General features: G+C 44.7%; 1 protein-coding gene across 1 annotated transcript in view; it reads right to left on the bottom strand.

Annotated features, from left to right (window-relative positions):
* Nucleotides 1-12653, bottom strand: part of LOC117504102 (protein diaphanous homolog 3-like) — a 546585-nt gene that overhangs the window by 441565 nt on the left and 92367 nt on the right. Inside the window, exon 15 of the mRNA XM_034163485.1 lies at nt 12349-12453. Within this exon, the coding sequence (XP_034019376.1) occupies nt 12349-12453 (105 nt within the window). The remainder of the gene's footprint in view (nt 1-12348; nt 12454-12653) is intronic.

Here is a 12653-nt window from a genome sequence, read left to right on the forward strand (position 1 = left end):
ATTTGGGAGTTAATCCAAAGTAGTTTATTTTGTCATTTTATCGTTTGGACAGTTGTATATTTTGTAGTTAAAGTTTCGATTTTCTCATGAAAATTAACTAAAATTTGATCAGGGTATGAAAGTTGCATTTCATTTGACCAATCAATATTATCTACTTCTTCATTTAATTGTGGTAAGTTAGAGTTTGGTACTTTGGTTACAGTCAGATGACTAGCATGACATTTGTAATCTTGGCTTTTGTCCTGGTTACATATGTAAGGAAATGATCAGAAATAGTTTCTATTATACCAGAGAGAGCGAATTTGGAAGGTTGAGAAGTAAAAATGAGATCAAGCACAGAGCTGCGTGTTTTTCCAATTCTAGTTGGGCTTTTGATTAATTGAGTAAGTCCAAATTTGATTGCAAGAGCCTTTAATGGTTTAGATGAGCTGTCATTCCAGTCCTGATTTAGGTCTCCGAGTACAATCAATTCCTTTGTATTCACTAATTTTATTATATCAGAGTTGAGACACATAGGTTCAGATTTACATTCGGAGGTTTATACGTTAATATAATTGTAATTGCGTGTTGATTTGTAAAATTTATAACTAGCTGCAGTGACTCAGAGGCAGTTTCAATTTTAGATATGGAGTGTGCGTAATTTTGACTTGGATAAAGCGCTACTCCACCTCCACATTTACCAATACGGTCTTTCCGAAATAAACTAATTTTCAATGGAGAGAAAACAATCAGGAATTCCTGGTGTTAGCCAGGATTCACTGATTGCCATTACATGGGCTTTGGTTTGTGCTAGTATGCTTTTCAGTTCATCTATTTTTGGTGCAAGGCTGCGTATATTTAGATGACAGATTTTGAGATCATTGCTTCTGCTAAGCTGATATAAAGTTTTTGGATTTTTCTTGGAATGACAAGCTCATTTACCCTTTTTTGGTTTGGGACCTGGTTCTGTATTATGAGAAAGGGGAGAACAGGAGCAGAGTCCATTTTTATGAGGAGGGCACAATGGTGCAACAGAGTGGGAGTAGAGAATGATAAATTCTGGGGTGTCCATTCTGTAACAGATGTGTACATTCCAAAACTAGTGTGTAAAAAGTTGACATAACTTAAAAAGTACATAAGAAGTGGGATAAATGCATTTGAGTCAGGACCTGGGTTAATTTCAACATTTCCAAAAAACAACAAGATACATAACAGTAGTCTAGAAGCAGTTGTATTGCTTACCAGCGACTTTGAGGTATGCTTACATTTACAACCCCTGGCAAAAATTATGGAATCACTGGCCTCGGAGGATGTTCATTCAGTTGTTTAATTTTGTAGAAAAAAAGCAGATCACAGACATGACACAAAACTAAAGTCATTTCAAATGGCAACTTTCTGGCTTTAAGAAACTATAAGAAATCAGGAAAAAAAATTGCAACAGTCAGTAACGGTTACTTTTTTAGATCAAGCAGAGGGAAAAAAATATGGAATCACTCAATTCTGAGGAAAAAATTATGGAATCATGAAAAATAAAAGAACGCTCCAACACATCACAAGTATTTTGTTGCACCATCTCTGGCTTTTATAACAGCTTGCAGTCTGAGGCACAGACTTAATGAGTGACAAACAGTACTCTTCATCAATCTGGCTCCAGCTTTCTCTGACTGCTGTTGCCAGATCAGCTTTGCAGGTTGGAGCCTTGTCATGGACCATTTTCTTCAACTTCCACCAAAGATTTTCATTTGGATTATGATCCGGACTATTTGCAGGCCATGACATTGACCCTATGTGTCTTTTTGCAAGGAATGTTTTCACAGTTTTTGCTCTATGGCAAGATGCACTATCATCTTGAAAAATGATCATCCCCATCATCCCCAAACATCCTTTCAATTGATGGGATAAGAAAAGTGTCCAAAATATCAACGTAAACTTGTGCATTTATTGATGATGTAATGACAGCCATCTCCCCAGTGCCTTTACCTGACATGCAGCCCCATATCAATGACTGTGGAAATTTACATGTTCTCTTCAGGCAGTCATCTTTATAAATCTCATTGGAACAGCACCAAACAAAAGTTCCAGCATCATCACCTTGCTCAGTGCTGATTCGAGATTCATCACTGAATATGACTTCCATCCAGTCATCCACAGTCCACGATTGCTTTTCCTTAGCCCATTGTAACCTTGTTTTTTCTGTTTAGGTGTTAATGATGGCTTTCGTTTAGCTTTTCTGTATGTAAATCCCATTTCCTTTAGGCGGTTTCTTACAGTTCGGTCACAGACGTTGACTCCAGTTTCCTCCCATTCGTTCCTCATTTGTTATGTTGTGCATTTTTGATTTTTGTCTTCAGTTTTCTGTCTTGACACTTTGATATCTTCCTTGGTCTACCAGTATGTTTGCCTTTAACAACCTTCCCATGTTTGTATTTGGTCCAGAGTTTAGACACAGCTGACTGAACAACCAACATCTTTTGCAACATTGCGTGATGATTTACCCTCTTAAGAGTTTGATAATCCTCTCCTTTGTTTCAATTGACATCTCTCGTGTTGAAGCCATGATTCATGTCAGTCCACTTGGTGCAACAGCTCTCCAAGGTGTGATCACTCCTTTTTAGATGCAGACTAACGAGCAGATCTGATTTGATGCAGGTGTTAGTTTTGGGGATGAAAATTTACAGGGTGATTCCATAATTTATTCCTCAGAATTGAGTGAGTCCAAATTTTTTTCCCTCTGCTTGGTCTAAAAAAGTAACCGTTACTGACTGCCACAATTTTTTTTCCTGATTTCTTATACTGTTTCTTAAAGCTAGAAAGTTGCCATTTGAAATGACTTTAGTTTTGTGTCATGTCTGTGATCTGCTTTTTTTCTACAAAATTAAACAACTGAATGAACATCCTCCGAGGCGGGTGATTCCATAATTATTGCCAGGGGTTGTATATGACTTACTATGTTTAAAGTCACCCACTGCTGGAATAGAATAGTGAGTGCGGAAAGGGATACTGCCGGGGGAGAAGAGGTTCGTCCAAGTGCAACCCGTCGTCCTTTGCTGTAAGCCCTGGGCCATTGTAGTAATTGAAAAGACTGGTAGACTAGTGGGCACATAGCCTTAGGTGCGTCCTCGTCGAGGGCCGCCTCTCCGGTGTTGGTTGCTAGCAGTGCTAACTCTCCTGTCAGTTCCGCTGGTGTTGGGGCCACTGGACTGCTGGGCACGTAGCCTTCGGAGCGACCCCGTCGAGGGCAGCCTCTCCGGTGCTAGCTGTTAGCGGTGCTAACTCTCCTGTTAGCTCCGCTGGTGGAGGGGGCCGCTGGACTACTGGGCACATAGCCCTCGGCGCGACCCCGTCGAGGGTCGCCACTCCGATGCTAGCTGTTAGTGGTACTAGTTCTCCTGTTAGCTCCGCTGGTAGTGAAGGCCGCTGGACTGCAGGGCACGTAAACTTTGGCGTGACCCCGTCAAGGGTTACCTCTCGGGTGCTAGCTGTTAGCGGTGCTGACTCTCCTAGCGCCGCTGGTGGTGGGGGCCGCTGGACTACTGGGCACACGTAGCCTTCGGCGCGACTCCGTCGAGGGCCGCCACTCCGATGCTAGCTGTTAGTGGTGCTAGTTCTCCTGTTAGCTCTGCTGGTGGTGAGGGCCGCTGGACTGCTGGTCACGAAGCCTTTGGCACGACCCCATCATGGACCACCTCTTCGATGCTATTTGATGGCGGTGCTAACCCCCCTGGTAGCTCCGCTGGAGATGGGGACCGCAGGACTGCTGGGCACGTAACATTCGGCCCAACCCAATCGAGGGCCGCCTCCCCGGAGCTAACTGTTAGCGGTGCTAATTCTCCTGTTAGCTCCGCTGGTGGTGAGGGCCGCTGGACTGCTGGGCACGTAGCCTTCTGCGCGACCCCGTCGAGGACCGCCACTCCGGAGCTAGCTATTAGCGGTGCTAACATTCCTGTTAGCTCCGTATCGCTGGCTGGACTGGGAGACCGGTGTAAATTCCCAGATAGTAACAGGAGTGTCCACCCGCTGAGCACTTTCGAAGACGGCGAGTTATATATTCTCGGATTTTGGCTAGTGACCGTACAGCAGGAGGTAGTTAAAAGCAGAACATAAGTGACAAAGAGAGCAGCTACACTGGCGTCTCCAATGACTGCACTGTCCGCCGCCATTTTGTCGCCAGAAAGGATCATTCCACAGAACAGGGGCACAATCTGTAAGACCTCCACGCACAGCTTGGGCTCTGGTACCCAACTCCTGGAGAGAAGCTGCACGCTCCACTTTTTTGGTGTTGCCCACGGGAAGAGGCGGTGGGCGGGAGTAGCATTGCTTATTGCTCCCCAAGTTCAGTCGCCATGTGCTGGAGTTCACCCCAGTGAACGAGAGGGTAGCGTCCCGACGCCTTCGGGTTGGGGAAGGGTCTCTCACTGTTGTCTCAGCCTACGGACCAAGCGGCAGTGCAGAGTACCCGACCTTCTTAGAGTCCATGGGAGGGGTACTAGATAGTGCTCCGACTGGGGACTCCATTGTTCTCCTGGCAACTTCAACGCCCACGTGGGCGGCGACAGTAAGACCTGGAGGGGGGTGATCGGGAAGCACGGCCTCCCCTGTATGAACCCGAGTGGTGTTCATTTGTTGGACTTGTTGGACATGTTCAAGCACAAGGGTGTCCATAAGTACATGTGGCACCAGGATACCCTGAGCTGGAGGTCGATGATCAACTTTGTAGTCATACCATCTGACCTTCGGACACGTGTCTCGGACACTCGGGTGAAGAGGGGGGCTGAGGTGTCAACCGATCACCACCTGGTGGTGAGTTGGGTCCGCTGGGAGGTAAGGAAGCCAGTCAGACCTGGCAGGCCCAAACGTATCATGTGGGTCTGCTGGGAACGACTGGCGGAACCCCATCAGCGAGGTCTTTAACTCCCACCTCGGGGAGAGCTTCTCCCACATCCCATGGGAGGTTGGAGACATGGAGTACGAGTGGACCATATTGTCCACCTCCACTGTCGATGCGGCCGCTCGCAGCTGTGGTCGCAGGGTCTCTGGTGCCTGTCGCAGCAGCAATCCCCAAACCCGGTGGTGGACGCCGGAAGTAATGGATGCCATCAGGCTGAAGAAGGAGTCCTACTTGTCTCTGTTGGCAGGTGGGACTCCAGAGGCAGCTGACGGGTACCGGCAGGCCAAGCGTGCTGCAGCCTGTGCAGTCCCAGAGGCAAAAACTTGGGTCTGGGAGGAGTTCGAGGAGGCCATGGAGGAGGACTCTCAGTCGGCCTTGAAGAAGTTCTGGCAAACCGTCCGACCCCTTCGGAGGCGGTGGCAGCTCTCAAACACTGTCTACAGTGCGGGTGGGGAGCTGTTGACCCTGACTGGGGATGTTGTCGGGCGGTGGAAGGAATACTTCTCCTCAATCCCATCGTCACGTCTTCCGAAAAGGAAGCAGAGACTGGGGATTCAGAGGCAGACTCATCAATCACCCAGGCCGAAGTCACCAAGGTGGTCAGAAAGCTCCTTGGTGGCAAGGTGGAGTGGATGAAATCCATCCGGAGTATGGACCGGAGGGTGTGTTCCCTCTGTTTAAGAAGGGGGACCGGAGGGTGTGTTCCAACTACAGGGGAATCACACTCCTCAGCCTCCCTGATAAAGTCTATTCCAGAGTACTGGAGAGGAGAATTAGACCGATAGTCGAACCTCGGATTCAGGAGGAGCAGTGTGGTTTTTGTCCTGGTCGTGGCACACTGGACCATCTCTACACCCGGAGAGGGTTATGCTAGCTGTTAGCGGTGCTGACTCTCCTATTAGCTCTGCTGGTGGTGGGGGCCGCTGGACTACTGGGCACGTAGCCTTCGGCGCGAACCCGTCGAGGGCTGACTCATCCATCACCCAGGCCGAAGTCACCAAGGTGGTCAGAAAGCTCCTTGGTGGCAAGGCTCCTGGGGTGGATGAAATCCATCCATTGTACCTTAAGTTTCTGGATGTTGTGGGACCGTCTTGATTGACACGTCTCGTCTTGGCGGTCGGGGATTGGCAGACCGGGGTGGTGGTCCCTCTGTTTAAGAAGGGGGACTGGAGGGTGTGTTCCAACTACAGGGGAATCGCACTCCTCAGCCTCCCCGGTAAGGTCTATTCCAGAGTACTGGAGAGGAGAATTAGACAGATAGTCGAACCTCGGATTCAGGAGGAGCAGTGTGGTTTTCGTCCTGGTTGTGGCACACTGGACCATCTCTACACCCTCCATCGGGTCCTTGAGGGTTCATGGGAGTTCGCCCAACCAGTCCAAATGTGTTTTGTGGATCTGGAGAAGGCGTTCAACTGTATCCCTCGAGGCGCTCTGTGGGGGTGCTGCGGGAGTACAGGGTCCTGGGTCCTTTGTTAAGGGCTATCAGGTCCCTGTACGACCGCAGCAGGAGCTTGGTTCGCATTGCTGGTAGCAAGTCAAGCCTGTTTGCAGTGCATGTCGGCCTCCACCAGGGCTGCCCTTTGTCACCGGTTCTGTTCATTACCTTTAATGGACAGAATTTCTAGGCGCAGTCAGGGTGTAGAGGGGGTTCGGTCTGGGAACACAAGAATCTCATCTCTGCTGTTTGCGGACAATGTGGTTCTGTTGGCTTCGTCAAATCAGGACCTTCAGTGTGCACTGGAGTGGTTTGCAGCTGAGTGTGAAGCGTCCGGGATGAAGATCAGCACCTTCAAATCCAAGGCCATGGTTCTCGGCCGGAAAAAGGTGCTTTGCCCTCTTCAGGTCGGTGGAGTGTCCTTGCCTCAAGTGGAGGAGTTTAAGTATCTCGGGGTCTTGTTCACGAGAGAGGGACGGATGGAGCGTGAGATCAACAGACAGATCGGTGCAGCATCTGCAGTGACGCAGTCGCTGTATCGGACGAGAGAAAAGCTCTCGATTTACCGATCAATCGACCTTCCGACCCTCACCTCTAGTCATGAGATTTGGCTCATGACCGAAAGAACAAGATCGCGAGTACAAGCGGCCGAGATGAGTTTCCTCCGCAGGGTGGCTGGGCACTCCCTTAGAGATGCGGTGAGGAGCTCGGAGTCGAGCCACTCGGGCATCTTTTTCGGGTGCCCCCTGGACGCCTTGCTGGAGAAGTGTTCCCGCCACATCCCACTGGGAGGCGGCCCCGGGGAAGACCCAGGACATGCTGGAGGGACTACGTCTCGCAGCTGGCTTGGGAATGCCTTGGGGTTCCCCGGAGGAGCTCGGGGAGTTGTGTGTGGATCGGGAGGTCTGACCGGCTTTGCTTGAGCTGCTGCCCCCGCGACCCGTTCTCGGATGAAGCAGAAGAAAATGGAATGGAGACACTTGGAACAGAAACATAAGGAAAAGGAAAAATTGATCCAAAATACAACAAAAAAATGATCAAGGTGAGAAAGGAAATTAATCATTTACTCCAATATGAAACAAACAAAAGCAAGAAATTAACAAACGCCCCCCCCCCCCCCAAAAAAAAACTGCTAAAATATGAACCGAAAGAAAGTGAAGATATTTTTAAGACTAGAAGGTACTTTATACCCAGCCATCACCTTCAGCTCAGAATATTACAACTTTACTCAACTCCTTGGATCTACCCTCAAAAGGCAAAAAATTAACAAATAACAGCAATGACAACGATAGATGATTATCACTGATTAAACAAAGATCTCAATTACAGAGTTTAGTCTCTTAAAAGAACTTCAATAGTTCAAAATCACATGAAAATATGTAAGACATTTAATCATTTCATCTCTGGAATCAAATATGACTATAATTCCAGTGACAAGATGTCCCTTCGGTCTTTCAGTGTGGATGCCAGTGTTATGTGTAAAAAGTATACAAAGTACAGAAAGTATAAAAACAGACAAACCAGAGTCCTGCAGTCTGGATGCCTGAAAGTCCTAAAATTGTAAACAAGTCAGGTCCACTGTAAGCCAATTTCAAGTAACATGTCATGTTTGATATATACAGCATGGAATGTCCCAAAGGGGAGGGATGCATACTAAAACTAGAGGGGAAAAAAGTAGACAAACTGGGCCCAGTTCCTATGCATTATTCTGCTTGTGTTTTAAGTCAGTGAATGAGGGAAAATGCTCCAAGTTTGACAAACAATCCTGAATTATTCCACAACATATTGAACCTAAAATGGGTTTCTTTTTCAAAGTGGAAAATGTTAAAAACCTGAAAAGCTTTGTAAATGGCATCATACAGAGTAAATGGCTTATTGATCCATGTACGAGTTTTAGATTAAAGACACACATACTAAAGGTCAGCCCAGGGTCTTTATTCTGCCACTGACTCTGGAGGACAGAATACTGTTCGTGAATAAATAAGTGTAAGTTTAGCTTACAGCTGGTGTGAGACCAACACAGAGATAAAGGCAGTGAGACAAAACATGTGGGCATGTTTCCACATCAGCTGCACACATAAGCCTGAGAACTAAGGTACGCTCGCTTGAATTAAAAATGTTTCTGTAAAATAACTGCAAGCCCATAGAGTGGAAGAGAACTTGATTGTAGACCATTTATGGGATGGAGGCCAGTCTCAAACAGAAGTGGTCAGTGATGCAAAGTCATTAGACTTTACCACCATTAAAGCATTGTCCCGATTAAACCAAACTGCAGGCTACACGACAATTTTAATTTAACCAGGTTAGTCTGACTGAGACTGAGCTCTCTTCTGCAAGGGAGAGCTGGACAATTTCTAAAGTTTCCAATTCACCTAACCTGCATTTCTTTAGATGTGGGAGGAAGTCAGAGCACCCGGAGAGAATAGTGTGGTATAGAATGTCAAAACAATTTGCATAGGATTTTTGTGCTAAAATTGATTTTCTTGCCGTTTTGGATTCAATACAGACCAGACTGTAAGAAAATGATGGGGTTCAAATTTTCAGACTGCTGCCCCCTTCTTCAAGGAGGGAAAATGTTAGTACAGAGGTCAGCTTGGGACTCCAGCAAGGACGGTGGCATTCCTCCCCTCCTTTTCCCGTTATCCATCTCTGCTCCGACCTTCAAGGTCCCAGTTTCACCAGATTGTGAATTCTTCAAATAAAGATTTGGATCAACCATGGAATTGATCAGCTGGTTTCTCCACGCTATTAACACCATTTGTTTTTCTGACAAGGAAATCAGGGTTGGGGGACCCTGCGTGCCCTGATGGAACCTACCCAGCGGGCTGTGCTCTCGACGCCTGAGAGAATGGAGTGTGACGTGGCTCAACTCTGTCGAAGGCGTTGAGAATTTATTTCTATTTGCTTTTATGGTGGGAAGTTTGGTGCTGATTGGTTTGTGCGCTGCCCTGACCCAGAGGAATATTAGCAAGATGGCTGCTTCCAGAATCTCGTTCCCTCGTCAGTCCGTCATGATTAATGAGTTGGGCAATGCTGTGCAATCTCAGACTGCGCGAACTCTAACTCAAAGGTAAAATGGATACCACCTCGGAGCATATGGCTGCATTGCAGAGGAATGTGATGCAGAGGACCAGAGAATATTCTTCATAAATTTTGACTCTAGACGGTCAGAGGTGCAGTAAATGGAATTCTGTATCTCTCCATCTAAAATCAACATGGCAGCCGGCTCCTGAAGGTCAAATTCCCACCTCAAAGGCAGCGCGGTTTTTAATCCTGCAGCCTTCAAATCCCCAAGATGGGCAGCGCGGGCCCCTCCTGCTGCTGCCTTCACCCACTTTACCTCAATTTAGATGACGGACTGCTTCAAGTTTAGTGCACATAATGTCAAATGTATATGTGTTGTCTAATTCTGATATGTGCCATTATTACGGTACACAAGTAATAATTGTGGATAAATTGCTATATCTTGTCTGAGGTAATTGGACTGTAAACGTAATTTCGTTATTGTTGCACTCGTGTAATGACAATGACAATAAATCTTGTCGCAAATATGAAACAGTCAAATTGTGTTTTAATGTACACTAACACATTTATCCCCTTTCAAGGATTGGAAAAACCACGCATTTGCTTCGGTTCTAACGTTAAGTTAAAGCATTATAGCCCCATTACATTCTTTTGGTGCTCCCATAGTGAGGCCATTCAATATTAAATAATAAATATTAATTAAATTTGTTGTCCACAGTGCTACCACTTCATACAACAAGCATAGCTTACCTGGCACAGTACAAAGCAGAAGCTAATAGGATAATTGATGTTGGGCTGAGTCTGAATTCTACCCCTTACCCCTTCCTCTCCATTTTTGCGCAGGTACGAGAGACGGAGGGGTGTCTCAATTCTCTTTTTGGAGTGAGACGGAGGGGTAGGCGAAGGGCTACAAACCCCTCCGTTTGGAGTGAATCTGGATGCACACTCCGTTTGGAGGGGTAGGAGGAGCTTACTGCTCTCTCCAAAAAAACAAACATAGCGCCGAAAGAGCCGCACAATGAAGCGGCTTTCATTACAAATTACGCTGTTTAGAAACTTATAACTTGCCAAAAAACTTTACAGGCAGTTGTCTATAACAGCAATGTGTATGCTGCTGGATGCATGTTGCGTATATTGTCGTTCTGAAGAATATCATAACGTTGTTCATGCGTTGAGGCGTTAAAATGCACATAATACACACGAATGCTATGATAAGACACTTATTTGTATGATCATAAATCTTTGTATAATATCAATCCCTGCTGTTGGATTTCAAGGTCTGTAACACGTATGTATTTAGTAAACAAACAGGAGCCCTGAACACACTCGACTCAAACTTTCAGGCAGAAAATGAGGAGACATTTCATCAATGGAAATAAGTTGGAAAATATATACAGACGCACATGTATATGTGTAACACATAACCTGACGTCCTAATAGATTGCTATTATTTGTCAAGGAAATTTCTAAAGGAAATAGAGCTGGATGCAAAAAAATGGGAGAATTTGAAAAAGAAATATTAACCTAACAAGATGCAGCCCAAAACATACATACATGTGCTGGTCATATAATTAGAATATCATGAAAAAGTTAATTTATTTCAGTAATTCCATTCAAAAAGTGAAACTTGTATAATGTATACATTCATTGCACACAGACTGATATATTTCGTATTTATTTATTTTAAATAAACTTTTCCTGTTTTATCATTAGTATTATGTGATTGTGTCTTATTTTTATTATTTTACTTCTTTTACTTATTTATGTTTTAAAATTTTTTATTGTTTTAATCTTATTTCATTTTATTCTGCTTTTAAGTGATGCTTATGAAGCGCCTTGAGGTGATTAGTCGTGATTTGGCACTATATAAATTAAATCATAAATTATTTTAATTACTAATTCGTGAATTACTAATCAATCAATTAATGATTAATCAAAGATTAATTATTGATTAATTACTAGTATCATTAACATTAATAAATTACTAATCAATTATTAATATTTATTATTATTATTATTATAAATTACAAATTAAATTAATTAACATGACATATTTGCAATGTGTCAAAGAAATCTGCGACTTCTATTTCTTTGCATTGACAGAAAGGCGAGAAAATAAAAAGAGCAAACAGGCTACTGCAACAAGTTGCATTTCGGTTGCCATGTTAAAGTGAAGACGACGGTTTGACACCGGCAGTTTTGTTTTTCTCCTAAGGCGGAGGGGAGTCTCAATTCATAGGGCTAGAGGCATACCCCTTCACCTTACCCCTTGTTTTAAAGGGGTAGGCGTAGGGGTAGGGCAAAGGGGAAGGGGTACAAAAGAGAATTGAGATTGGGGGTTACTGTCCCAGTCACAAAGAGCTCAGAGTTAACTGCTCCTTTTCTCCACTGAACCAACAAAAACATCATGAGAAATGCCTGGATGCTTGGACCACTTCAAAGCAAAGCTAAATGTGTAAATGTTTACCCCATTAAACAGAAAACTATTCTTAATATAACAGATTCTATAGTTAGCCTTACCTTATCCTATCAGTCTTTATCAGTTCCAGCTTTTCAAAACAAGCCTAATCTACAAATGTGCACGTCTATATATAAACAGTGTGACAAAAGGCAAAATTGTGGTCCTCAATCGCAAACATGATATGTTTAGAGAAGGTTCCAGCACAGGTGCATGGTCCTAAGCGGTATAGATATGAGGTGTGCATTAGAGGAACAGAAGCTGCAGGAAGGACTGTGAAGAAGAAGGTGGTAAGTGAGAAAAGCGGAAGCCAGGTTATGAGGGCATTATGAGTCAACAGAAAATTTTTGAATGCATTCATTGGGGTAAGAAAGTCAATGACATTACAGGAGAGTGGGGGTGATATGGTACTGGGAGTGACTGAGCAGGCAATCAATGTAATGGTATGACATCTAAGTAGCACTGAAATTATGCACTCAAATCTTGGCACCTATGAATCCTGACAGCCTCTGCACATTTCAGTTATAATTCTGCAATGTAGAAATTAACGCAACTATGGAATACCTGGGATCTGAAGGCCTGAAGCTCTACTTGGAGCTCTGCAATATTTTCTTCACACTTAACAAGCTGGGCTTGTGCCTCTTGTCTGCGTAGAAATTCTTCATCAAACTGAAAAGTAAGACATACAAAAAGTAGCCATAAAACAAACATGGAATTATATGGAATGATATCCCGCTGTGCCAGACTAGTTCTTTGCACGCATGACAAACCCAAATCGTAAAATATTGGGATGATGCAGAAGGGGAGGGGGGGGTTGTGATCAACTTCATGTCATTTAAAATACATCCATTGCTGCATTTAAGGTCTGT

Source organism: Thalassophryne amazonica, chromosome 2 (genome assembly GCF_902500255.1).
Source record: "Thalassophryne amazonica chromosome 2, fThaAma1.1, whole genome shotgun sequence".
NCBI lineage: Eukaryota > Metazoa > Chordata > Actinopteri > Batrachoidiformes > Batrachoididae > Thalassophryne > Thalassophryne amazonica.